At 52.7% G+C, this 25,319-nt stretch overlaps 11 protein-coding genes across 11 annotated transcripts; 5 read left to right on the top strand and 6 right to left on the bottom strand.

Annotated features, from left to right (window-relative positions):
• Positions 1-46: 46 nt before the first annotated feature.
• On the bottom strand, positions 47-1,956 carry ASPVEDRAFT_38730 (uncharacterized protein). The gene has a single exon (XM_040811766.1). The coding sequence runs from the start codon at positions 1,810-1,812 to the stop codon at positions 217-219; it is 1,596 nt and encodes a 531-aa protein (XP_040665046.1). The 5' UTR covers positions 1,813-1,956; the 3' UTR covers positions 47-216.
• A 333-nt stretch (positions 1,957-2,289) lies between these two features.
• On the top strand, positions 2,290-5,001 carry ASPVEDRAFT_38732 (uncharacterized protein). The gene is made up of 8 exons (XM_040811767.1): positions 2,290-2,403; positions 2,454-2,534; positions 2,592-3,190; positions 3,238-3,440; positions 3,494-3,514; positions 3,563-3,964; positions 4,013-4,335; positions 4,399-5,001. Exons 1-8 carry the CDS (start codon positions 2,295-2,297, stop codon positions 4,956-4,958), a joined length of 2,298 nt encoding a protein of 765 aa, XP_040665047.1. The 5' UTR covers positions 2,290-2,294; the 3' UTR covers positions 4,959-5,001.
• A 269-nt stretch (positions 5,002-5,270) lies between these two features.
• Positions 5,271-7,834, top strand: ASPVEDRAFT_60376 (DUF2264 domain-containing protein). The gene is made up of 3 exons (XM_040815524.1): positions 5,271-6,158; positions 6,212-6,428; positions 6,480-7,834. Exons 1-3 carry the CDS (start codon positions 5,294-5,296, stop codon positions 7,564-7,566), a joined length of 2,169 nt encoding a protein of 722 aa, XP_040665048.1. The 5' UTR covers positions 5,271-5,293; the 3' UTR covers positions 7,567-7,834.
• On the bottom strand, positions 7,656-9,170 carry ASPVEDRAFT_26108 (uncharacterized protein; the record flags this gene model as incomplete). The annotated part of the gene is made up of 2 exons (XM_040809860.1): positions 7,656-9,011; positions 9,057-9,170. 2 exons carry the CDS (start codon positions 9,168-9,170, stop codon positions 7,656-7,658), a joined length of 1,470 nt encoding a protein of 489 aa, XP_040665049.1.
• A 2,205-nt stretch (positions 9,171-11,375) lies between these two features.
• On the top strand, positions 11,376-12,917 carry ASPVEDRAFT_38735 (uncharacterized protein). Its single transcript, XM_040811768.1, has 2 exons — positions 11,376-12,815; positions 12,878-12,917. Exon 1 carries the CDS (start codon positions 11,595-11,597, stop codon positions 12,510-12,512), a length of 918 nt encoding a protein of 305 aa, XP_040665050.1. The 5' UTR covers positions 11,376-11,594; the 3' UTR covers positions 12,513-12,815; positions 12,878-12,917.
• Positions 12,592-14,849, bottom strand: ASPVEDRAFT_124630 (uncharacterized protein; the record flags this gene model as incomplete). The annotated part of the gene is made up of 2 exons (XM_040806202.1): positions 12,592-12,815; positions 12,878-14,849. The coding sequence occupies 2 exons, from the start codon at positions 14,847-14,849 to the stop codon at positions 12,592-12,594; spliced, it is 2,196 nt and encodes a 731-aa protein (XP_040665051.1).
• A 405-nt stretch (positions 14,850-15,254) lies between these two features.
• ASPVEDRAFT_126318 (uncharacterized protein) lies at positions 15,255-16,957 on the bottom strand (the record flags this gene model as incomplete). Its single annotated transcript, XM_040806356.1, has 5 exons — positions 15,255-15,553; positions 15,625-15,892; positions 15,946-16,494; positions 16,549-16,809; positions 16,868-16,957. 5 exons carry the CDS (start codon positions 16,955-16,957, stop codon positions 15,255-15,257), a joined length of 1,467 nt encoding a protein of 488 aa, XP_040665052.1.
• A 348-nt stretch (positions 16,958-17,305) lies between these two features.
• Positions 17,306-18,240, top strand: ASPVEDRAFT_26111 (HpcH/HpaI aldolase family protein; the record flags this gene model as incomplete). Its single annotated transcript, XM_040809861.1, has 4 exons — positions 17,306-17,437; positions 17,490-17,641; positions 17,692-17,927; positions 17,978-18,240. 4 exons carry the CDS (start codon positions 17,306-17,308, stop codon positions 18,238-18,240), a joined length of 783 nt encoding a protein of 260 aa, XP_040665053.1.
• A 345-nt stretch (positions 18,241-18,585) lies between these two features.
• Positions 18,586-19,962, bottom strand: ASPVEDRAFT_123461 (RraA family protein; the record flags this gene model as incomplete). The annotated part of the gene is made up of 1 exon (XM_040806082.1): positions 18,586-19,962. One exon carries the CDS (start codon positions 19,960-19,962, stop codon positions 18,586-18,588), a length of 1,377 nt encoding a protein of 458 aa, XP_040665054.1.
• Positions 19,963-20,486: 524 nt separating this feature from the next.
• ASPVEDRAFT_69737 (putative MFS transporter) lies at positions 20,487-22,356 on the top strand (the record flags this gene model as incomplete). The annotated part of the gene is made up of 5 exons (XM_040816034.1): positions 20,487-20,669; positions 20,736-20,904; positions 20,957-21,110; positions 21,168-21,607; positions 21,680-22,356. The coding sequence occupies 5 exons, from the start codon at positions 20,487-20,489 to the stop codon at positions 22,294-22,296; spliced, it is 1,563 nt and encodes a 520-aa protein (XP_040665055.1). The 3' UTR covers positions 22,297-22,356.
• A 339-nt stretch (positions 22,357-22,695) lies between these two features.
• On the bottom strand, positions 22,696-25,237 carry ASPVEDRAFT_148405 (uncharacterized protein; the record flags this gene model as incomplete). Its single annotated transcript, XM_040808161.1, has 6 exons — positions 22,696-23,479; positions 23,531-23,714; positions 23,783-24,248; positions 24,325-24,686; positions 24,754-25,114; positions 25,160-25,237. The coding sequence occupies 6 exons, from the start codon at positions 25,235-25,237 to the stop codon at positions 22,696-22,698; spliced, it is 2,235 nt and encodes a 744-aa protein (XP_040665056.1).
• Between the last annotated feature and the right edge of the window lie 82 nt (positions 25,238-25,319).

Below are 25,319 nucleotides of genomic sequence, written 5' to 3' on the forward strand. Positions count from 1 at the left end.
ATTAGAAAGCAACCTGATTGTATAAGGGAAAGATTCCGTTTACGAGGCTATATTGTTTATTTGATCGAGATTTGATTCAGAACACGTTGGACAGGCAAAGCTCAAGGCTAAGACGAGACCATTCTCGAGCTAGAAGTTCGGTCCGACGAATGCGCGGACATACAGCTTAGAAAACATACAAACAATCACCACAGCCAATTCCCCAATACTCTGCAATCAAGCGCCATCAACATGTTGGACAGCAGGCTTAGCAGCAGTGTCCTGCTCATCTTTGTTCGTATCCAACCGCTTTATAGCATTCGGGCTAGTGGCAGCACTGGGTCCGTCGAAAATCTCCGCCACTTCCTCTAGTGCCCTGCCTTTGGTCTCAGGGAAGAAGAACCAGATCAAGACAAAGTGCAACCCGATAGCAGCACACCACACGATGTAGTACTTCCAGGATATAGCCTCCATTGCGACCGGATTGACAAAGGCATTAAAAGCCATGGCCAAGTTGCCCGTGAGCTGGTATAACATGGACGCCTTTGCGCGGAGCGAATAAGGTGCTATTTCCATGATATATGTGGCACCGATTGGGGAACAGGCATGGTACCATAGCGAGAAGACAAAGATCATAGCAATTACAGCGCCTGCATAGCCCTGGTGTTGGAAATTAGTCTGTTCGTTACGTGCGGAGCAAATAGTCCAAATAATGTAGGAAATACCCATTCCCAGCATACCGAGGAGGAAGAGTCTGCGGCGGCCGGCTTTATCAACAAGGGTAGCGAACAGACAGGCTGTTAGAAAGCTCCAGATTTGGGTGCACCCGTTGATAATAAGCTGGGTTTTCGAATCAGTGATGTTAATCGAGTTTAACACTTTGCTCAGATAATAGGATGTAAGGGCGTTTCCAGACCACTGTAGCATGACTGGAATATATAAGGCGATGAAAAGACGGTGCATGTTTCCCTTGCTGGATATCCACTCGGCCCATCGAGACTTGTTCTGGAGCTTTTCCATCTCAAGTGTAGCTGTGATCTCTTCCATTTCAAAGCGAGCCAGCTGCGACTGATTGTCCCCGTAGCCATGCCACTTGACCAAGATATCGAACGCCTTTTCATAGCGGCCTTTGTAGATGAGCCATCTTGGTGACTCTGGAACGAACATGCAGAGCACAGCCTGGACGATTGAGAATGTACATTGCAGCAGGCTGGGAAGGCGCCAGGCCCACGAATTCTGCATGCTGAACGTGCCGTATGTGATCCAAGCCGCCATCAGTGCGCCAAGAGGCCACGAGACTAGAAAGAAGGACACAATTTGGCCGCGGTGGGTTGGATATGCAACTTCCGATAACAGAGGAGGAGCAGCGGTAGAGACGATCCCTAGACCAAAACCGATAACAAAGCGCGAGGCGACGAACATTGCATAGTTGGTGGAGGCAGCTTGGATGGCAGAGCCCAAGACAATGATGATGGATCCGATGAATATTGGCACGCGGCGTCCGAACCAGTCACATAGCTGGGCCGAGATGAGAATTGAGATGAGGACGCCTCCATTGGGCCCAAACGTCATTGCACCGAGCTCCGTGCCCATTGGATTTCCAAAGAACTTCTGCCACTGCGGCAGAGACTGCATGCCGTTGATCATACTCGCGTCGAAGCCCGTCGCAGTTTGCGTCAGGAGACAGCTGAGAAGGAGTGCATTGAGCTTCCACAGGGTCCAGTCGCGATACCACGGCTGGCGGTCTTGAGGAATGACATCGGCGAGAGCCAGACCCTGGAACTCGGCACTGTAGTGCACAGGCGGTGCTCTATCATTGTGTGACCCGGCCATTCTGGTGTGCTTGTCGAGAAAGGAGACGGGGTTGTAATAATGGTTGTTTATCCTCGGCGTACTATGAGGGCATGCGGACTGGACGGCACGAGATGCATTTTATGCTAGCCCGCCGCACACCAGGGTCTACTTGTCGGATTAAAAGGGGACGCAGCTGTGGCACCTGGCGAAGCGGAGAGTTTGCAGGATACATGTCGCCAAGGTGTTAATGCGCAGGCTGGATCCTCCACGTCGGCGTCTTTCTGGGGGGCATTACCCCGATGCACGACAGCGGAGAATCTGCCTTGTGGCGGCCAATAATGTTCTGCCTTTGGGGATGCGAACAGCGGGTCGCCAATAATGGCACGCGAAAAGCACGGGGTTTGGCCCATGGGGAAGATGGGACGATTGTCGGGTAAAAGAGCGCGGGCGTCGGTTGAATTCCACCGGGATATTTAGACCACGCCATCTCCCCCGCGGTCGCTGACATGGGCATCAGCAAAATGGAACCAGAGCCCCCGACAGACGACCGCCCGGCCTGTGGTGCCTGTCGCAGGCGGAAGCTCCGATGCTCACGCGAGCTGCCGCAGTGCTCGCATTGTCGTCGCATCGGTAGGCAAGGCCGCCCATTTTCAGTTGACTTAACCCTAAGTAACCCATAGGAACCGACTGTAATTATACTGACGACCGCGAAAGGCCGGGGCTTAAGGCCGGCGCAGTGGAGGCCTTGAGGAGGCGAGTAGGTAATTGGCCCGGCCATGTCCTTCCTTGCGCGGTGGCGTACTGAGATGGTACTATAGATGCTCTTGAGCACGCTGTCTTCCAACAAGAAAAGGCCGATGCTATATGCCCACCGGGCCAAGATTCCAAGGCCCTGGCCTCGGCGTTCTGTGAAGGCTTAGAGCTTCTGCTTGGACAAACCCAACACAGCCAGCGACGAAAACGCTCATTACCAGAGGCCTCCCCCAGCTTCGAAGCACGGTCCATACAAGGGACACCTCGGCCTCTCTCACAAACCAGGCACAAACGGAAACGTCGAAATGCCCGAGCCCTAATAGAGCCCGATGATTTTGCAGAGCTAACATCGACCCTCCCGTCCGCCGAAGTTTTGGAGGCAGTTGTCGATCTATATTTCGCATTGGTGCAGCCGTGGATTCCAGTTCTTCACGAGCGTCGCTTTCACCAGCGGTTGAAGGATCCTGATGAGCGAGAGAATTTCGAGGTCGTGCTGCACGCGATGGTTTTCGCATTGCTCAAGCATGTGGACCCGAGTCTGCTAAAAAACGTGCATGATGTCGATGCTGTCTGTGAGCGGTCGCGCAAGATTGTCCTCTTGACTGCCATGAATGATTTACACGTGGAGAACTTGCAGGCACTGACTATTCTGTGCTTTGAGGAGGTAAACCCACACATCAGGATTGAAGCTTGGCTTGTTGACCCGTGTAGATTGGATCCGGAAGACTCTCTCGCGCCTGGTCGATTGTCGGCTCGCTCACCAGGACGGTGGAATACCTTCAACTGAGCGTGGAGTCAGACAGTCATGACAATGGACCAGTATTGCAGCCACGGCCTTGCCTTCCACCTGCTCGAGATTGGGTCGAGGAGGAGGAGCGACGGCGCGTTTTCTGGACCATCTTTACCTTGGACAGGTGAGTCGCCTAACGGGGACTCTGAATGTGATACTAAGACGGTCTATTGCCAGGTTTTGCTCTGTGACTACAGGGTACATTAACCTTCTTCTGTGACTTGTGCTAAATGCTAATGAATTTAGATGGAACACCAGCTTAACGTCCAACGACGTCCGCCGCCGACTCCCCGCGGACGGAGGCCTGTGGCACAACGAGGAAAGCGTCATCACGCCCTTCTTTGGCATCTGGGATAAGCCCGCCGGTAAAATTGGAAACTTGATTGCATTCCTCCCAACCGACTATAATGACACCGAGTCCTCACCCACTGGCCTCCCTGCAGCACAGGCAAGCTCGCGCGTACCAGCTCCCCCGGACGCCAAGGTCGACATGTCAACCGTCGGGGCCTTTGCCTATCGCATTGAAGCTACAGAGTCACTGAGCCGGGTAACCACGTTCTTCCTACAACAGAGAGTCAACTACCGAGATCGCCAGGAGATGGGACGCTGGCTCATGCGGTTCAAGGAGCTAGACCTGCGCCTAGTGAGGTATGACAATCAGACAACCTAACGAAGACGATACGCTGAACATGATAGCTGGAAGATGTTTCTCCCCCAGAAGTGGAAAGACTCGAACATCTCGCGCCAACCGACGATGGTGAACATGGACCCCAACCTCACACTAGCCCACGTCACGCATAACACTTCCATGATCCTCCTCCATCAGCGCATTGCATATCCGCCGGCGGAATGGCTGGAGGTCGTCAAACTACCCAGTCTATCCAGTGCCGAAACGTGCGAAGCTGCGGCCTCTGAGACGGCAAATATCGCCAAGAGATTCATTGACAACTCACCGGTGCAGTGTCTCATGGATACCCCCTTTGCTTTTTGCGTTTTTGTCAGTGCGCGGGTCTTATTAGGTTAGTTTACTACCTTCTGCCTCTTGCACTGAATACATTAATCAGAAGATAATATGACGGCAGTACACTGGCGCTACTACAAAACGGAGCTCTCTCCTGACTTTTGGACCCTGACAGGGTTCCTTGATGCCATGTCGACCCGCTGGTCTGGCCACTATCGGCCTACGGGCGTTACCGCAGCAAATATAGCTGCCAAATACTGCACCCAGCTCAAACAGACGTACATCCAGTGCCAAAATGACACAACGTTCAAATTAGACGTCTTAGGTTACTCCAACGAGATTGAATGGAATGGGAGGAACGTAAGCAGTCAAACACCAGCTCTACCCAGCAACCACCAGGCAATGAAAGGCCCTTCTGAAGGCCCGGATATGTCAGGTCACGGGGAATTCGCCCCATTCAAGCAACCCTACATGGTCAGTACTCCCGGCTTGGGACCTGGACAAGGTCCGGCACCCATGTTACTGGGCACTGCTTCTGAGGGAATGGGTTACAATACCGGCAGCCCGGATGAATTGACTGCTGTGACGTCCATATTGCTGGACCAGCAGTACTCGGAGATGGATCGCATTATTAGTTTGAACAACGCGAACTTTGCGACTGATATGGCTTATATTCATTAATGTCCACATGAAATACCATATTCAAGCCCACTTAACATCCAGAAGTTCAAAAACACTTTTTAATTACTTGATCCCTTTTTCCTGGTACTCGTACTGCATTCTTAGACTCAGGACTCTAGAGCCCTCGGCATAAGTATTCAGCTCTCGAGGCACCTAATTAAAATCAGTCCTAGTACTCCTAATTTAGACTACGTTCCACCGGGACAATACCATGACGGGCATCGGCCCCAAGCCGACACCTCCCCCGAGGCCCCGAAGTCTTCTTCCACCAAGTTAAAGCCCCGCCTATGCCCAGGGTCGCAACACAGCATAGAAACGACCAAGGTGTACCGACCATGCCACCCCTCGCAGGATTCACAGACAACCCTCTCATCGACCGGGCCGATGTAATGCGCGCAGCGATCGCATTGATCGAGCCCCTCCACGCGCACTTCTCGCCCGCCCGGGCGTTCGTCCGCCTGCCCAGCTCAACCGGCGCACACTTTGACGAGCGCGCAGCGCAGCTAGAGGGCTTTGCACGTCCACTATGGGCCATCGCGTCCCTGCTACATACAGCACGATCGGATCCCGAGAATGCGGATTTGATCCGCTCCCTCGCATGGCCCTGGGTTCAGGGAATTGCGACGGGGACGGACCCGACGCACCCCGAGTACTGGGGTACAATTGCGAATGGCGACCAGCGCATGGTGGAAGCGGAGGTTATTGCTGTCGCTCTACTACTTGCACCAGATGAGTTTTTTCACTCGCAGAGTCCTGGGGTTCGCGAGAATATTATTTCCTGGCTCTCCGGGATGAACGGGCAGGATATGCCTGTCAATAACTGGCGCTGGTTCCGGATCTTCTCGAACCTGGCTTTGGTTGTCGTAGCAGGAATACCATATGCTAAGTTAAAGAGTGAAATGGCCAGTGACTTTGTAGTCCTGGATTCATTTTATCTAGGTCATGGCTGGTCTGGAGACGGGCCGTGGCTGACAGCCGAGCAAGAGGCTGCAGAAGAAGCGGAGTGTATCCGAACCAGGCGACGAGATAAAGTCGGATGTGGGCGTCAGGTTGACTACTACTCTGGCAGCTTTGCAATCCAGTTCAGCCAACTTCTGTATGCGAAGTATGCGGGTAACCTGGACCCGGGCCGCGCAGCAAGGTACCAGCAGCAAGCACGGGAGTTCGGTAGTGATTTCTGGAGATACTTCGATGCGAACGGTGGGTTCGACATCTATCCCGTCCTTGATGTGAATGGTAATTGACAGTGATAGGTGCCGCAATTCCCTTTGGCCGATCACTTACATACCGCTTCGCCTGTGCGGGCTATTTTGCTGCGCTGGCCGTTGCTGAGGTGCCTGATATGCCGGCGCCGCTGGATTCGCCAGGGGCAACCAAGGGCTTTTTGCTTCGGCATCTGCGGTGGTGGGGGGCTCATTCTAAGGACATATTCAACTCGGACGGGACAATGAATATCGGCTATACCTATCCGTAAGTCTCCCTACCGATATATATATCCACGAACTACCCTAACAATTCCAGAAACATGTACATGGCCGAAGACTACAACTCGCCACAATCAGTCTACTGGGCACTAAAGTCCCTGATCCCGCTCGTTTTACCAAGCACGCATGCATTCTGGACCTCGCCCGAGCCACCGTACCCTTCTGTGACAATGGACAGTTCAGTCAAACTCATCCCCCAACCAGCTCAAATCCTCTGCAACCACCCATCCGCGTGGCACCATTTCATGCTTTCACCCGGCCAGTTTGTTGCCTGGCCCATGAAAGCCAGCCAGGCGAAGTACTGCAAATTCGCGTACTCGTCTGCCTTTACTTTTAATGTTCCAACGGGCCCGTTGATCCAACAGATCGCGCCAGATAACATGCTAACCCTTAGCCGGGATGGCGCGGCAACATGGGCTATGAAGTGGAAGTGTGCAACTGTGCGGTATCTGACAGCAAGTGTGAAGGGAGAGACTGTGCCCGCTGCGAGTGTTGTATGGCGGCCGTGGGTTGATGGGGCCGTGACTGTTCAGACGACCCTGGTTCCGCCAACAAGCAGGTGGCCGGACTGGCATACACGGGTGCATCGTATCAGGCTTAATGGGTCATCATCAAGCTCTGGGCTGGAGAGTCTGCATCTTGTCGAGGGTGGGTTTGCGATTTCCCGCGTCCCGAGCCGTGACCAGACTCGAGTTCTGCCGCTGCTGCCGGATGATAGCAGCAGTTTATCTGCAATGGGGTCGGAGGCACGCCAAGGGATCTATGCAACCGAGACGAAGGCTTTCGTCCTTTCTTCAGCCGGCGCAAGCGGTGTTGTGGGAACGGCAAAGCGCTCTGGCTCTGGACCATCCGCATCCGTTGAGCACGAGGTGATGAAGCCCGACTCAAATACGAATATCAAAGCGCAGCGGTCGCTGATTCCTGTTTTAAGATGCGAGGTGTTTGATATTGCAGTGGGGGAGGAAATTGTGCTGGTCATCAGTGTATTTGCTGTTGCTGCCCCGGGGGTTAAGGATGGGAATTGGGAGACACTGCGTGAGAGGTGGCTGGATGCACCGAGAGTGCATTTGGGAGGGCCGGGGGAATCGGAGGGGGTTGAGGATGCGATTATTCTGGCTGCTTAGTGTGTACGGGCATACATATATTGAGTGTTATTGATTTAGAAATTGAACCACATATACTTCATCATGTGCATAATGGATCTATGTCGCAGCTAAAACAAGCCCATCCTCAACAGCTTATTACCAAACTCCAGCAGATAGTAATCCCCATAAACCAACCCGTGATCACTATACTGATCATAGTCCTGAGCATTATGGTTCGCTGTAGCATTCTTCAGGATAGCATCAAACCGCTGGCCGGGCACCACGTCTTCCACTCGGATACTTCCATCCTCCCCCCCAGTCGCCAACTTGGCCTTCTCCTGCGCTAAAGAGTACTCAATTGTATCACTGACAATTCGTATTCCAGCTCTTCGGTATCTCTCTGCCAATTCCACATCGCCCAACGCAGCCAGCGACTGCGAGAGAAGCAGCATTCCATTTGCAGCAATTGCGCCCGCCGAAGAATCGCGCAACGGGTTTGTTTCGTCCTCGATCGGTGCATCAAAGTCCCACAAGGGGACGTAGCGCCCGGTTGTCTTTTCTGCCTGTCCATTCGTCGCTCCATTGGAGAGTGTGACGGCACGCTTCTCCACGCACGCCGGCGATGTTTCGAGCCGTTGCAAGAAGTAGTCTGCCAGTCCGCAGGCAGTAGCCAGGAAGTCCTTCTCCTTTGTCCACTTGTATGTCTCCGCAAACCCTGTAATTGCCCATGCCTGGCCGCGCGCCCAGGTCGAATCGTTGCTATATCCCTGTGCGGTGCGGCGCTGTTTTACAGCTCCGGTATGGCAATCAAAGTTCACGACGTGATAGGTAGAGTAGAGCTCCGGGGATGTAGAGCTCTTGTCATTGCTAGTCGCTGGGCCCTCTGGACGGAGTAGAGACTGCATAACCGTTCGCGCGTGTGTCGTAGCTATGTCGGCTAAACTGGGATCTGAAATATGCTTGGATGCGTAGTAGAGAAGATCCAGATTCATCATGCTGTCGATTATTACGAGGCAGTCGTCTGTGAGACTTGTTATCGCGATATCTGCCTGGCGGAGAACGTCCCAGCTACGGATTGCGCGCGCGGAAGGGACATAGCGACTCGCAAGGCTGCGAGCACCGGTTAATACTGCTTGCAGACTCTCCCGGTTGCTTGTCAATTCCCAGTCCTTTTGGAGCGATGGCTGCAGGATGAAGCCAATATCATGGGTATCGGTGCGAGTCATCATAGCCTGGATGGGTCCCGTCCAGGTGTGGGAAAGAGACACCAGTTGCTCCCGTAGAGATTCACTTGAGTCTGGTGCATTTGACTTCTCATGCTCAAGATAGGGAAAGACTTGCGGATATCGGACTGCGCGCTCGAGAAGGGAATACAGGATACCCGGGAAAAAGCCGCAGGTCCAGAAGTCTGCGTCACGGAGAAAGTAGCGCCCTGTGCCTTTGCCGTGCTGGGGAACAAACTCTGGGTATACTGTCGGTGGTATCTGAAGAAATTAGGCAATGTAGCAGAACGAGTGAATGGATGTTACATTATTCTCGAGTCCCTCTATGGCGACCCGGAGGACTTTGGCCAGCACATTCTCGGAGAATAACTCCACCAGTGCTTGCGCATTCGACGCTTCATCTTGCGCGTGGCGCGTCATGATCTGTCGCTCGTGATTCTGTGCCTTCGCGGTGCCTCTATCAGCTCAGAGATGAAAAGCTTGCGAAGGGAGTTGTCAAGCGCGCTGTTACGTACGTTCTATAGTGCACCTCCGCCGGGCGAATTGTCGCGGTCGATTTCGCCCGCTGGTCGAGAAGGACCCGCCCTGCCCAATGCATCGGTGGAATTCGCGGTTGTGCAATACCCCGCCGCTAAATGGAACAAACACCTATATCTCTAGTCTAGTTGTTATTACTACTGCAAATCAGCGCTGCTGTCGTGGCCAAGGCCTCCGGGGCTGGAGATACGAAGCCACCAGTCTTTACAGTAACTAACTGGGAATAAGTCCAGGCAAACTGGCATGTAGTCGAAAGACAACAGCAGTGTCAGCCAGCGGCGCACGGTCCCAGAATAAACAATACGCGTCGTTTCAGGTATCAGCTCCATGCCCAGCATACCGGGGGCCCATTTAGCCGCGAAGAAACTATCTTATGAACACTATCTACTGTATTACTCTCTATTAGCTAGTATATCTGGTAACTTGAAATTGGATAAGGAGGAGTAATTTTAGTGTATATAATTAAAGCAGCAGAGTAATTAAATGAGATCTTTATAAAGGCCCCTGGCCTTTAGAGCTGTTGCAAATAGTGTGAAAGAATATAATACACCTAATTAATAGGAATAGGATAAGGGGCGTGGTGAATACTATGTTGTAAGAGGCCAAATTTTATTAAGAGAGTATTACTGAAGTTCTAATATTATAGTCTTTATAGAGTAAAGGAGTATCCTTATAAGATGGGTAAGCCTCCAGCTACTCAGCTTAGTCTCTTATAAATACTTAGACTATTTTATACAGAGCCTTACAAGTGCTCCTCCCTCGGCAACGATATCTCCAACCTGGAAGTCGCCTCGAGGCCTGTTGCTCGAAAGTCATAGCCGATAGCCGTATTGTATATGCCGTTCGGGTTTTTCCAGAGTGCAGAACTCGGATGCGAGACTCACGACCCTCAGGCTCGCGGGAGGTGTGAAGCTCTCGCAACTCAACAGTCTTTTCCTCCAGGACCCAGAGGCCTCCATTAGTTAGTATAATTTCAACTATGCCAGGGAATTGTGTGCAATTCACACTTCTGGAAGCTCTGTAGAAGCCTCTCCGAGTGTCTCAATGCTCCTTGATAGGGATGATCTGTCTTAACAATCAATGACCAAATCAGCTATCTTTAGAAACCAATCTAGCTCTAGTACATACGACCACAGGGTGTGGAAAACAGGGCTTCCCGTCCGCTCAGCCGTACTTAAGCCACACGCCGGCTGGTTAGTAGTATGGTGGGTGACCACATGCGAATCCCAGCTGTTGTATGTTTTTGTTTTTTAAGCAGCGAATGAAACTAATAATTATGATCATGTCTATCCATGAACTGTGATTGTCGGTCTGCGGGCGCGTGCGGTGTCGCGGCGAGGATCGAAGATCTAAAAGGCTTAGGGGATCTGCAGTAAACCTTATTCCTGTAGATATATGACTGACTAACTCATACAAGAGTATTTAATACTGTATATATGTATCTTAATATATTATAAATTTATATCGAGTAGGTTTATATTAAAAACAGCAGGATATTCCTCAGTAGTCCTGGATATAGTTATAAGCTTTCTGAGTCTAGACTGTACCTGTCACCTAGTAGGAGAATGGATAGTCTCAAGCTTCCAATACAAACTTTAACCAATAGCATGTAGTTTTCAATTTCTTTCTCAAATTCCCATCATGTATTTTAGCTTTGACTTTACAATAATCTGTTACCAGCAATAAATCTATTTCTGCAATGTTCTGCAGTGTGTTGTGTTTGGTCACTCTTGTTGCAAATTCACTTGAACTATTCCAGTAATGTCATTATTACACGGTATAGATAAGTTACTAAACCAACATGCGCCACATCAAGTTCAGGAACGCCGTCTTCTCTAGATCGAATTCTCCCATGCGGTCCGTTCTTCTAATAGCTGCCCTTTTCGGCGTAATATAGGTCTCTCTGTAGGTGGGTGCTGCGTGCGTTAGTCCCAACGTAGCGCGGATTGTTACCCTCCGTTGACGGAGTCGAACCTCCGTCTAGGGCTAGGACTGTCGCATGGTACGATGGACGCCCTACGAAAGGGCGAATGCCAATTCACAGTAGCTAGTCCATGGCAGAAATCCTCTCCTCGTCATGGACGGCTGCGCTGAGCGGAATTTCACAATCCACCGGAACAATACTGACCGCGAATGCCTCTGCAAGATTGTAACTCTACACAGTTTGTTATTCGACGAGTAGCTGAGAGCTACGCCGTGTGTTGAATACATATATCAGTATGGGGTAATGGTGTTTTACTCTGCAGAGCTATTTCAACCTAATCGACCCTCGTCCCTTGGGACGAATTGTAACTGACTTTGCCCATCATGTCACTGATCAACCTTACAGAAGAGCCTGCCCAGCTCTCAGAACCACACCGAGAGTCCACCAACACAGATCCGACCACACCACAGCCCTTGTCAACCTGGCAACAAGAAGTTCACTACCTCACCGACAAAGCCTCAAAAATCACCCTCCGCCACCCTCCAACCTTCACCAGCATCGCCGAAACCCGCACCCACCTCAAACAGCACCTCGCCGCCGCCTTCCGCGTCCTCGCCCGCCAGAACTTCGACGAAGGTGTCGCAGGCCACATCTCCCTCCGCGACCCAGAGAACCCCCACACCTTCTGGATAAACCCACTAAGCACCCATTTCGCCCAGATTCGCGACAGCGATCTTGTCCTCGTCGGCGACGACGGCTCCGTCCTCCCCGGCGGCGCACAGCGTCCCATCAACGCACCGGCCTTCGCAATCCACGCCGCGATCCACCGCGCCCGACCGGACCTCAACGCCGCATGCCACGCGCACAGCGTCTACGGCAAAGCCTTCAGCGCGTTTGGCCGCCCGATTGAGATGCTCTACCAGGACGCGCTGCGCTTCTACAACGACCTCGCCGTGTACCCGCGGTACGGCGGGACGGTCCTCGACAGGGCGGAGGGGGACCGGATCGCGGCGGCGCTGGGCCCGAAATGTCGCAGTGTTATACTGCAGAACCACGGGATGATCACATGTGGGCGGACGGTTGACGAGGCGGCGTTTTTGTTCCTTGCGCTGGATCGATGCTGTCATGCGCAGTTGCTGGCGAATGCGGCGGCGGCGTGTCCCGGGTGGGAGAAGAGGGTTATTGAGGATGAGATGGCGGAGGTCGGGCACCGGAGGAGTGGGAATGCGAGCAAGATGTGGTTGGCGTTTCAGCCGTATTTTGATCTGGTTGTTAAGGAGGAGCCGGAGTTGTTGGAGTAGGCGTCTGCATGATTAATTGCCTGATGAGTACGAGGAGCCGATAGCTGTTGTCGGGGAATAGAGTGGAACATCGATGGCCCTATTCATTGGTATTCAGTTCATCAGGAAGTCCTTCATGTAAACCAAATGTCCCCAGAGATATATTCTCATTCATAAATCCAAACAGCAAGTCCTGCCCCGGGTCAAAGATATCCTGAAAAAGCTGCATCTGCTCGATATCATCATACACGCGGGACACATTCGAAAACAGCGGCGCATTCTCAGAGGGCTGAGTCCGTGCCAAGTCCTGGTCTTCCACAACACCTAAAGATTTCCTGTTAGTATTTGTAGATCTAATATACAGAACAGCAAGAGAGTAATCATACCCGATGCCTCCTCGAGCCCATTCGCCAATATAAGCCTCCGAATAATCCCCGCCGTATCAGCGACCCCAGAGTTCGGTACCGCCAGCGCATCAAGACACTTCAGACTCGCGCTGAGCAGTGTCAACGATTCGGCGTGCGCATGTCTGTCATTACCGGCCGCGAGCGAGGCCGTGTTGAGCACGTGGATCGTGCATGCGACATAAACCGAGTAGCTGAGCAGGTAGCTTGATTTGCGGAGTGGATAGATGGATTGGTAGCTTAGGGCGAGGCTGGTGATATGGCGAGAGGCTGTGGTGCAGCGTTCCCAGGCGACGGGGGGGATTCCGGGTGTGCTGGTGGTGTGGCTGTGAGTGCTTGGGTTGGAGGCCGTGATGAATGGACGATGGAGCAGAACGATGAGAAAGTGGTAGGTTGTTAGCAGGATGATGCGGTTCGGAGCGATGGCCGCTGGTGGGTCGAGAGGGTCTCGCGCCCAGGGCTCGTACGCAAGGTGGTCGGGCAGATTGGTGTACCAGGAGGTGAGGGCATCGTCGAGGGCGCCGATCTCGCGACGGGTGCTTGAGCTAGCTGCTCCGACGCAGTAGATTTTGTCGATGATCTGCGTCATGATCTGTGAGAGCAGACAGAGCTGCTGAAAGACCGACACAGAGTATGCCAACGGCGGTGTCAACGACACCATTCCGGGACCCTTTGTGCTCGTAGGACAATCGTCATACGGCTCCCACGGTTCAAGCTCCTCAAACGTATCCAGAAACTCGTGCGAAACATGCGCATCCTGTAGTCTGATCGTCGGCGGCCGCCCCAGATACAGGCTCTGCAGCTTCTCGCAGACAAACGCGCCCCAAAAGACGCGACGTCGGATCTCAATCTCTTCAACATTATACTTGGTCACTTCGATCTGCGGCTCAGTGTGGAGGCCCAGGTCGTATATCATGCGCATCGCATATCCGGTATACAGCCATCCCTTGGAGGCCATGCCTCTGGCGATAAATGTCGACCCAAGCATGACCAGGGCAATGACGGTGGGGATGCTTGATTGAATCAGTAGCCCGTGTTGTAGCAAGAGCTCATCGCATCGGGCAAAGAAAGCCTGTCCGGTTTCTGGGTCTGGCCGCTCGGAGAACTTTGACGCACATGCAAAGACGGTGTACAATAACAGGTCGGAGCAGTAGGGCCCTCCGTGCTGTAGCTCGCGCATGAAGACCGGCCGGTACGTGAGAAGGAAAGTGTGGTGCTGTCGGCTCCAGTGGAGGTGGAGGAGATGGAGCGCGAGTTCTGCGGGGACTCCTCGGATTGTCGATAACCCGCGCAGTCGGTGCTCTTGCTGTCGCTCCATTGCGGCGTTGGCGATTAACTGGTAGCGCAGCGTCTCTGTGGCGGCACGTTGCTGCTCATGGCTGTGTGGGTGCCTTGCGGTGCTGGCCTGGACGACAGACGTCGAGCTGAAGATACTGTCGCTGGCGTGAGGGCTCTTGTCTGCCTTATCAGACACGCCTATGGCCCAGACGTCTTTCCCCTTCCCCGGAGAAAGCGCTCGCTCATGATCACCTTGGTTCAGCCCACCGCCGTCATCGCGGCCCCGATTATCCTCTTCTTGTATAGCAACACCCTCCCCCCTCGTACACGACATCGGAGAAAGAATCCTATCCCCAAGACTCCGCTGCATCGTTCTCTCCCATTCATTCGCGACCCTTCCCCCCTGTCCCAGCGACACCCGCCCACCACGCACAACCACTGACTCGAGCAGCGCATCGCGCTGTGCCTTATCCGCACCCTTCAGTCTCACCAACGCGTCCTCCAGCGCCGCCCTCTCACTCTCCAGGAACTCGATGCGCGCCGCAGATGGTCGTTGTTTCCGTGGGCCGCTGTGGTACACGCAGACCCGGTTACTGTTGCGGCACGCGGAGCATGTCGGCTTCGCGGTGTCGCAGCGGATTTTGCGCGTGCGGCAGAAGTCGCAGGCGCGGACCATGGTTATACTTGGTATGTCAATGCAGGCAAATTCTGGCCTTTGCTATCTAAAAGTGTAGGAGGCGAGGTCCCCCCAGCGAAAATGTTGCATCCTCATCTGTGCAGCATTGGGGGCGATTTCGCTTCCCCGCTGTCTACCCCAGTTCAGTCCAAGCATCAATGTCCCGGCACATCATGACTCGGTTGTGAGAATGACTAGCCTGCTCATTCGCCGATTCGTATATTCCTGGGTTGGTGGAATCAAGCGTGGGATCCAATCATTCGACGTGAATATAACAGAGTCCGTGCGAATACCCACCTTGCTTCTGAATGCTTATTGACACGGAGCCTGACACTCCGTCTCACGGGTGGGAGTCTCCGTACACGCCCCACTCTTCTGCTACGACGAAAGAAGTATCGAGAGTCGCTATGTAGTGTAAAGAAAATCCGGCCGCATATCCCCCAACAGCTCCATCTGCTCGCGACCAAGACCTCGAATCCACCCGTCGCGCAGGCCACTACGCCGCTTCCGGTTCTCAACCCGAAGGAGAATCGTCTGCAGAATAGACCCGAACAGCAGACACACAGTCAGATACCCCAGCACGACGCCGTGGCCCAAGTAGAAGCTCGGAGCGTCTTGTCCGCGATAAATATTGGATGAGACGATCCCGTTTAGATTTCCCCAGCCGATCATGATTCCGAGCGTGATGCCGCGTTCGTAGACTCCTTAAGAAATCAAATGGTTAGCAGGAGGAGAGATATTTTATGAGAGACATAAAACAATGTTTCTGCTTCACCTTCAACATTGTTGCTGGTCCATGTTATTGTGTTGACCACGCAGGGGAATATCGCCATCGCGCCGAGAAATGTCCCCACGTAGCGAGCGGCCGGCGTGGATGCAGTAAGGAGCAGACAGAAGCCTGCAATGCCGATGGACGAGGCGATAATATTGAGGATACCACGCGCCTGAGTGCGATCGCCAATGTAGCCCATCAGCACTGTAGCAAGAAAAGCAATGGCATTGGGAGCAACAGTGAGCAATTGTGCGGTTGTCGAGGTGTATCCCTGCCTATGGTTAGTATAGGCTCCAGAAAAAACATAGTGATAGAAGTTCTCACCATCTCCTCGACAATCATAGGCAAGAACAGCGCAAACGCATATAGCGACCCGCCGGCCCCCATGTAAACCAACAGCCCCATATACGTCTTCCAATCTCGCAGACTCACCCAAAGAAAATCCGTACGCCATTCCTGATATCTCGCACTCGACTGCTGATCTACCGCCAGCCGCCGGATTACACGGCGCCTATCAGCCTCTGTGAGAAAATCCGCCTGATCCGGGAATCCAACAAGAACACGAAAGGAGATGAGTGCCAGAAGCACCGTGACAAGGCCCTCCAGTATAAAGATCCACGCCCAGCCCGGCTTACCGCCGACGCCGCCCATCTTGGAAATCCCTGCGGCGAGCAGGCCACCGAATGAGCCGGCTAATGCGGCAGATGAGAAGGATATGGCCATTCGGAGTCCGAACTCAGACCGTCTGTACCAGCATGACAGGTAGTAGCTGATACCTGGCGAGAGACCAGCTTCGGCGAGGCCGAGGAAGAAGCGGGCCACCATGAGACCGGAAAAGTTCTGGAGCAGGCCCATGAGGGTCATGACGGTTCCCTAAGAGACTGTCAAACGCGCTTCGCGTAGACTTTACTGAAAGTACTAACTAACCCATGTCACCATGATACTGGGGATGAACAATCTCGGCCCCATCCGCTTCAGCAGGACATTTGTGACCGGCTCGAAGAGGGCGTAAGGGACGAAGAAAATGGTCAGCGATGCATTGTATTGGCTGTTGGTCAAGCGCAGGGCTTGCTGGAGGCCCTCAATCTTTGCGTTGCCCATGTTGGTCCGGTCTAGAAATCCGGCGAGAGTGAGCAGTGATAGCCACGGGAGGAGTCGTAGATCCAGCTTGCGGAGAAGACGGTCGTCCTAGGAACATTAGACATCTTGGACATATAATCGTTGTTGCCCCCCGAGATCTACTGACGATGTCCTTCTTCTCTGATTCGCTGAGACCTTCATCTGGATCAACAGGCAGCTCGACCTGGAGATCAGCCACTTTTGCCAGTTCCAGCATATCGGGCTCTTCAATCTGGTTTGCCATGATTATGTTATGGAATCAGCAACGACGGTTGGAAACAGAAAAACCAGGCGTATCATTTTATCGGTTATATTATCAATAGTCTAACTTGAGCTCGCAGACGGTATCTAGCCTCCGTGAGCCCTCCGTCAATGTCACGGACCACTCAGTTAGGGTCCGCATCAACGGAGACGGAAATGCATGTCCGCAGGTCTAGCTCCACCATCTCAGCATCAAATATGATGCGTTCAGTGTGTTCATATTAGTAGTACTTGGCTAAACTGCGTACACTACCTTTTCAACAGCCAGACTGCTATCGCCGTGCAAATGACATCTAACTCCGCCATGACAACCCCAATCCACAACCCGCGCCTCCGCCTCCTCAACGCCCTGCGCGCAAATGCAAAGCCCATAATGACATTCCTCGGCCTCCCCTCATTTCGCACCGCGCAGGTTGTAGCACAGACAGGCGTCGATGTAAGCTTCCCCTACCGGGTAGTTGTTGTTTCAGTAGTCTGATACCGTGCAGGGCATCATCATCGACTGTGAGCACGGCCATATCAGCGATGACGCAATGCACAGCGCGACGGCGGCGATCGCTGCACTGGGTGTGTCGCCGCTCATCCGGATTCGGATGATGCATGGATATCTGATTAAGAGAGCGCTGGACGCTGGGGCGCAGTAGGTCGTCCCAAGTCTTCCCCCCCATATCCATACTAAAGTCCCGGAAGCGGCATCGTCGTCCCGCAGGTAAACACGGCGGAAGAAGCCCGATCTGTAGTGGCTGATGCGCAATTCCCACCACAGGGCCGCCGAGGGCAGGGGTCAGCCTTTCCGGCACTCGCCCACGGTGTCGATATCCCGACGTATATGAAGACGGCAAACCAGACGCTCATTACCTGTCTTCAGATTGAAACGAAGACTGGGGTCGAGAATATCGATGAGATCTGTGCTGTTCCGGGCGTTGGTAAGTTGAGAAATCACAGTCCCATAGACAGCCCTGCTAACATTCCCAAGATATGATCTTCATTGGGCCGAATGATCTCGCGCTTTCGCTTCTCGGCTACGTTCCTGCAGGAGGCTACGAGCCTGAGTTCGTCGGGGCCATCGAGAAGATTGTGGAAGCAGCACGAAGGCATGGTAAGTGGGTTAGCCGGCTATCGAATGATGGAGCTTCGTGCAGGGAGCATTTGAAAGTGTTTGATACGGTGGCAATGAGCTATGATGTTCGGGCAATCCAGAATTGGTATACAGCTGAGTTGAAGGTTGCGCTGGCTTGATTACTATTTGCAGATAAATTAGCAGTACTGCATTGATACACTTGATGTAGCGATGATTGATAGACTAATTGCACGTATATGGAGTGATATCCATAGCAGCTACCCAAACAGGTTCTGGCTCAGTACTAAGATTGTAGGCAGCTCCGTTTTTCCAATTCTCCGGTTCTACCTTTATCGCCCAGAGGGTCAGCATCCCTTTCACCAGGCCAATCCCTAGCTCTAGACACTTATATGGGTTGGACCTCGGGGGCCATAATATCTCTAGATGTACGGTTCAGAGCCAGAGAAGCACATAAAATCCTTTTCATGAAAACAAATCTACGCCAAGTCTAGAACTACGTCGAACTATACCCTCCGCTGCAGTGTATGATAACCCAGCGCTTTCCTCGCCTCTGCAATCGTGGCCCCATTGCTCGTCATCTGGCGAATAGCAGTTTCGCTAGCCTCAATCTTGCGTGCAATCTCAGCGACCTCATGCACTTTCTCTCTTGGCACAACAACAACCCCATTAACATCTGCGACTACAATATCCCTCGGCTTGACATGCACCTTGCCAACCCCAACCGCCTCATTAACGCCGCCCACCTGCACCCGATCCTTGCCCGTGCGCATCCATCGACCAGCGCTGAAGAGAGGATACTCTTCATTAATAGCTAGATTCACGTCGCGGCAGACGCCGTCAATAACAGTTCCTGCTATCCCGCGAAGTCCAGCATACTGCGTCATAATATCGCCCCAGACAGTACAATCCGTGCGGCCGCCGTTGTCGATGACCACGACGTCGCCGGCGGCCACGTCGTCAATAAAGTCACCGACGCTTCCTGGTGGGTCGCTGGCGGGGACGTACCGGACAGTAAAGGCTGGTCCGATAGTGACTTTTTTATAGTTGGTCAGCGGCATGATTCCAAGTGCCTGCCCAGGGATTCCGAGCTTATCCAGCGCGTCCGAGACCGCGGGAGCATCTAGACCCGCAAAGAGCTTGACCAACTCCTGATCCTCGGCGCTGGCGCTCTTGATATTCTGCTTGGAATGCGAGGCCGTCACAGCAGCCGCGACGGACATTGTCTCTGCGTGGATCGCTTGGAACTTCGCGTCGTGCATCACCTCCGACACGGGCTTTCCCGCCCGAACATCCTGCACCATCAGACTCTCGCGGGGCTCAATCCGCTCGCCCAGGTCAAGCACCTCCTTAATCCGCTCAGCGGGGATAAACACCGTCCCGCAGATATCAGCGATAACATAGTCCCCCTCGCGCACCGTGACACCGCGCATCTGCACCGGCGCCCCAGCAGAAACCTGCACGAGGCGGCTCCGCCCACTAATCATGGTAACATCACGTCCGTAGACAGGATACCCGATGTCGTGACTCCCGTTAATATCGCGACACATACCATCAATGACTGTTCCCCGAATCCCCTTTGCCTTGGACGCATTGGAGATGATATCGCCCCAGCAGGAAACGCCCTCCAGGCCGCTGGAGATAACGAGCACGCGGTCGTCCGTGGTGATTGCGTCGATAACGGGTGTGAATGGATGTGCGGTGGAGGCCGAGTCGGTCTTATGCCCGACTTTGACTGTGCTCGCGCGGCCGACGATCTTCGGGCAGTCCCAGAGTGGGCGCAGGCCGTAGGTTGCGCCTTTGAGGTGCAGGAAATCGAGCGCGTCGGAGACGGTGCTGGTATCGAGGGCGGATAGGCGGTCGAGAATGCTGGCTTCACCCATTGTATTGGTTGTAATGAGCGGTCGGATATGGACGCTGTGGGAGGAAGATAAGAGAGGGGAATGATGGATTAAGGTGCGACCAGGTTTCGATCATCGCCTTCCCTGGTCTTATTTAAGGTCTTTCCGTTTTTCACATCTGCTAAATGCATATCCGGTATGCCCCATTACATTCTCGTCAGTGGTGTTGCGTCCAGGTACACCATGCGCGGAACCCTACGTTCACGGAGATTTGGCCCCGTAAACGGGCCAAAAGCGCCCGCTGGAGACTACCCGCGGGATGGAGAACGCCGCTGCGGAGAAGCGCCACGGGGTTAGATCTGGGGTCTCAGCCCCAAATTTCTCGACTCCGCAGTTCGGCAGTCCGGAGTGAACATGGGGGGCGGCTTCGCCTGATTCCCCTAGCTGCCAAGGTTAGGGCTCCTGACCGTGACCAGTCGATAAATAGCAGGTGTATTCCCATCGCACGACTTTGTTCTCAATAACTTCCCGTTCTTCATTTGAGTAAAGAGCGCACCACCGCAACCATGCCCTCGACCCATGAGCACCAGCATGACCCCGTCGATGAAAAAGAGTGCAGCTCCGAGACCATCGAGAACTATACCGTTGTCACAACACTTGACAACATCCAGGTACTAGGGCTTGCCTCCGATGATGCAGCGTTTTATCGCAGTTTCCCTGCCGAGAGGAGGAAGAGACTCTTGCGAAAGGTAATTCCGCGTTTTATTGACTACCGCACTTGATAATATGGAAAGCTCACAGCGCACATGCTGTAGATTGACATCAGACTTATCCCCATGCTCGCCGTCCTCTATCTGATATCCCATCTCGACAGAGCCAATATCGGAAACGCGAAGATCCTCGGACTGACAGAAGACTTGGGCTTGAGCGGCATCCAGTATAATATCGCGCTCAGTTTGTTCTTCATCCCATATATTCTGCTCGGTGAGTTGCTTCTTGCGACGTCACCTGGCTCCCGCTTCTAATGGATCGGTAGAGGTGCCGAGCAACATCCTGCTCAAGAAATTCAGCCGACCATCAGTCTACCTGGGTACCTTAATCGTTAGCTGGGGAATCATCATGACATTGACTGGCGTGGTCCAAAACTTTGGCGGGCTGGTAACCATGCGGCTCTTACTGGGAATCTTCGAGTGTGTTAAGTCATTATCCCTTGCAAAAGTCCTCGCGTTTCTCTGATACAAGATCAGAGCCGGCTTCTTCCCCGGCTCCGTATACCTCTGCTCACTCTGGTACATGCCCCGTGAGCTCGGCACACGCGTAGCCTCCTTCTTCTGCGCCAGCGCGCTATCCGGTGCATTTTCCGGTCTTCTCGCGGCGGGGATCAGCGAAATGGATAATGTCGGCGGGTACAAAGGGTGGCGATGGATCCTTTTGATTGAGGGCCTAATTACTGTTATGTTAGGAGTCACATGCTTCTTCCTGCTTATTGACTCCCCGCGCCTCTCAACTAGGTGGCTGGACCAAGACGAGATACGGTATCTGGAGATACAGCACTTTATCAAGGAAGGCGGACGCTTTAGAGAAGAGCAGCAAAAGACAACGTTAAAGGACGTTGGTGGGGTTATGAAGAATTGGAGGCTGTACCTCGCTGCGTATATCATGTTGTGCCAGTGTGCCTGCAACTATGGTTCGTTACCACTTATCTCTCCATCCAGGAACCTCACATTAGCGCTCTACTAATACCTCATTTTCTCGCTAGGAACGAAATTCACCCTCCCTACTGTGACAAAAGCCATGGGCTTCCAAGGCACCAACGCACAGCTTATGACAGTACCTCCCTACATCGCCGGTGCAATCGCGGCAATTGTCTTGTCCAATATCTCTGACTGCTATAACTGGCGGTTCCCCTTTATCGCCACCCCACTTCTACTAATCATAACCGGATACGCGATTATTATAGGTCTAAAGGGCCGCCTTGAAGCGCATGTAGGAGTGGGCTTCTTCGCCCTTATCGTTGCCTGCATGGGCATCTACCCAACCTACCCGGCCACGGCCTCGTGGGCAATCAACAACCTCGCGCCCTCGAAGCGGCGCGCAATCGGGAGCGCGTTTAACATCTGCATGGGCAATACAGGTGGGATAATTGGGAGCTACATGTATCTAGACCGCGAGAGCCCGACGTATCTCACTGGGTTTGGGCTGTCGCTTGCGTTTGGGGTCTCGGGGCTGCTTGTTGCTGGTATTCTAGAGGTTTCGCTGGTTATTGCGAATAAGAGGAAGGCGAGGATGGTCGAGAGTGAGGTAAGAGAATGGTATACGGATGATGAGCTCCTTGTGCTTGGAGATCGGTCGCCGTTATTCAGGTATATGCTGTGAGGATTTAGTTTCTACTACGGTTGGTGCATGGAGATTCCGCCAGTGCACTCGGACTCAGACATATTGTCATCTGAGCCCCGACCTCGCTTTTCCTGTGCCTAGATGATTCAGGATCAAGTAGACTAATTCCTCACGAAACCATAAAATATAACGATACAGTCCATGCTGCGTCTGCAATTTGGGGGCTGGGGTCATATTTCAAATAGTACATTCCAGTACGTAGATCAGGAGTAGCCAGTTGCCAGTTGTGCTTTTTGCTTCCGAATTGCTTCAGTTCCGCTTGCTCTTGCTGAATGGTTGGAAAAGCATGAATACCACTCTTTAGTCGGAAACTAGATTATCCTTTCCCAGACAATTTGTAGTATAAGAACAAGATATTATAGTACAGGCGAGGACGAATCAGCGCCGGGACACACAACAGAGAATTCCCGATCGCCCGAGGAAGTACAACGACCCAGTAAACCGAAACAGTGACAAGCCTGCTGTAATCCACAAGATGGCCTGGAAGTATCCTGTCGTTCTGGTGGTCGATGTATTTGTCAAACACATCCTATCCACACCCGTGGCGGTAATCATCAACGCCAGGAGCAAGTTACTAAAGACCCAAAAACACACCAATCCGGTTCGAAAATTCTTATATGAGTCGTCTAAGGTTTTACCACCATTCTCTTCGAGTTCAGCCCATGGTGCTAAGGCGCGTTTCACAGTAACCTCAAACTGGCTGTCAATATCGGCTTGCGGTTTGTCAAGCTCTTCAATAAAGTTCTTCCTGCTGTTGTCGTCTTTTTTAATCGTTACAGACGGTAAGCCATCTGCTTCGTCAGACCCTTTTGTGCCCCAGGAGACATCGTGCCAATTGCAGAACGCGTATACCATGAGCACATTGACACCTGTCGTTATGCCGAGGAAGTATGCCCACGAACTGGTTAGGATGTGCCAAGGGTCAAGGTATAGAATACTCGCAATGATGTAGATACCGTATGTTGATGCTAGCGCAATGAGCACGATACCACCGCCAGAGGAGCTGAAGAAGGACTTTATGAAGGCGGCGACACCATCATCGAAATTGAAATCAAGCATACCGCCAGTAAAGACATTCACGACTAGGTAGAAAGAAAGGACGAGAACATAGAGCTGCACGAGTGAGAAGTAGAGGAAGGAGAGCGTGTAGGGGATGACAACCCTATTACTCTGTAAGCTAGTGACAGCCAGGATTATGAGAAGGAGCACTCACCCTTTCGGTCGGTTACCAAGTGCTAGGATGAACTGGAGCATCAGTACCCAGAGATAACCGTATTTAACAAAGGTATTGACTATCGGGGATGCTTCATTACCCCAAGGCCAGCCTTTTTCCCTGTTGTGGCTGCTCGGGGTGCCGACCAGGTCCATAATCACCGAGCTTGTCAGCCAGTATGACGCTGCCCGACATGTTAGCATGTACCAAGCTCTATCCAACAAGAAAGCTGAGGGGGTTGGAAAGACACACCGAGAGAAAACCAGGTCATGATAAGCTGGCAGAGATTATAAAGCATCTGAATATGCAAGAAAAACAATCGAATGATGTTATGGCCGCTGTGATAAATACGCCCGAAATGCATCATCGCGTACAGGGCAGCAACAAGGGGGTTTATAACCTTGCGCCAGCCCGAGCCAAGCATTGCATGGATCTCACCGCATGCTCCACCAAGTGTTTTGTCATTATAGAAGGCCTCCCACAGCGATAGCAAGGACTTTGGGCCAGGTTTTGTGCCTGCATCTAGCAGGACGATAACTTCGGGATTTAGTATTCGGCTGAAGGCATTGAGAAGCCAGCGATGCGAGTTGATCTTTTTGGTGTTCTTCTGCTTCAGGCAGAATATAAATTGTACCGGCGGAAGGTTGCTTGATTCGTTACCGTGAGGTCGAACTAACTGCTGAGCAGCAGTGACCGATAATTGGGTTGTGTATTCAAACTGCTGCTGTCAGTGTCAAATGTAACAAATGGCCAGTTTACTGCTGCTCTGGTCAACCGAGTGGTCATCCACTCACCACATGCGCGACAGTCTCTTGACCGTCTACATCCTTCTTCATGATACCGTCTTGGTAGATGCCGATTGTGGCCAGCACATCCAGTGTATTCTTATCGCAGGGCTCAATGCCATCGAAGATTAAACAGACAACAATCTTCTGCCACGCTGGGCCACCCTTATTCCAAAACTCGGATCTTTTCAATTTGACAATATCCCGAATATTCTGCATTACTCCGTGCAGAGTACGCGAAGTCAGGACCTTGTCTTCGTTATAGTAGGTCACCGCAATAAGCAACTCTGTATGCCGATTATAGATAGCAGGCCGAAGATTGTATCCCTTGTGCAGAGTGAACTCGTCGGGGTCGCATGTCGCCGCCGTATCTGGTAATCAGGATCATCATCAATTCAGCTCAACCACTTCCCCGATTTCTAGAATAAAGGTACCCACATCGCAAGTGTGTAAACTCTTCTGGGAAAGCGTCCTCGGCATCACGATACTCGGGCTGAATCGCATTCCGAATCGCGCTCGGAACCGGATAATCGACACTCAGGACAGTGCCTTTCACCAGGTTAATCTTTCTTGTCCCGTACCGAGCCAGCCCCGTGCGAGGCTTCTTTGCACTCGACTGAACTGGTTCGGCTTCCGGGGCGCCGAAGATCAATGGACCGGGATCATGCAGCGTATATTGCGGTTGTGAATCCGACTCGGCAGCGGAATCGACAAATGGCGAGCCGTTATGGCTGCACCCGCTCCGTTGCAGGAGCGAAAGCTCTTGCTCCTCGGATCCTTCCGGGTAGAAGGGGTGTTGCTGCTGGTGTTAGAGTATGGCGCAGACATGTCCAGCGATACTCACCTCGTGGCCGGGGTGACATTGGCTGCTCTCGCTGTCGTACGGTGTGCTGTTTGAAAATATGGGGGGGCTGCTATTCATCGTGATGCCTGCTGAGGAAGCGCTGGGGTCGACCAAATCCAGTTTTAAAGGTAAGGACAAGATTAAAAAACCAAGTGGCAGA

This window comes from Aspergillus versicolor (assembly GCF_001890125.1).
Source record: "Aspergillus versicolor CBS 583.65 unplaced genomic scaffold ASPVEscaffold_2, whole genome shotgun sequence".
Lineage (NCBI taxonomy): Eukaryota > Fungi > Ascomycota > Eurotiomycetes > Eurotiales > Aspergillaceae > Aspergillus > Aspergillus versicolor.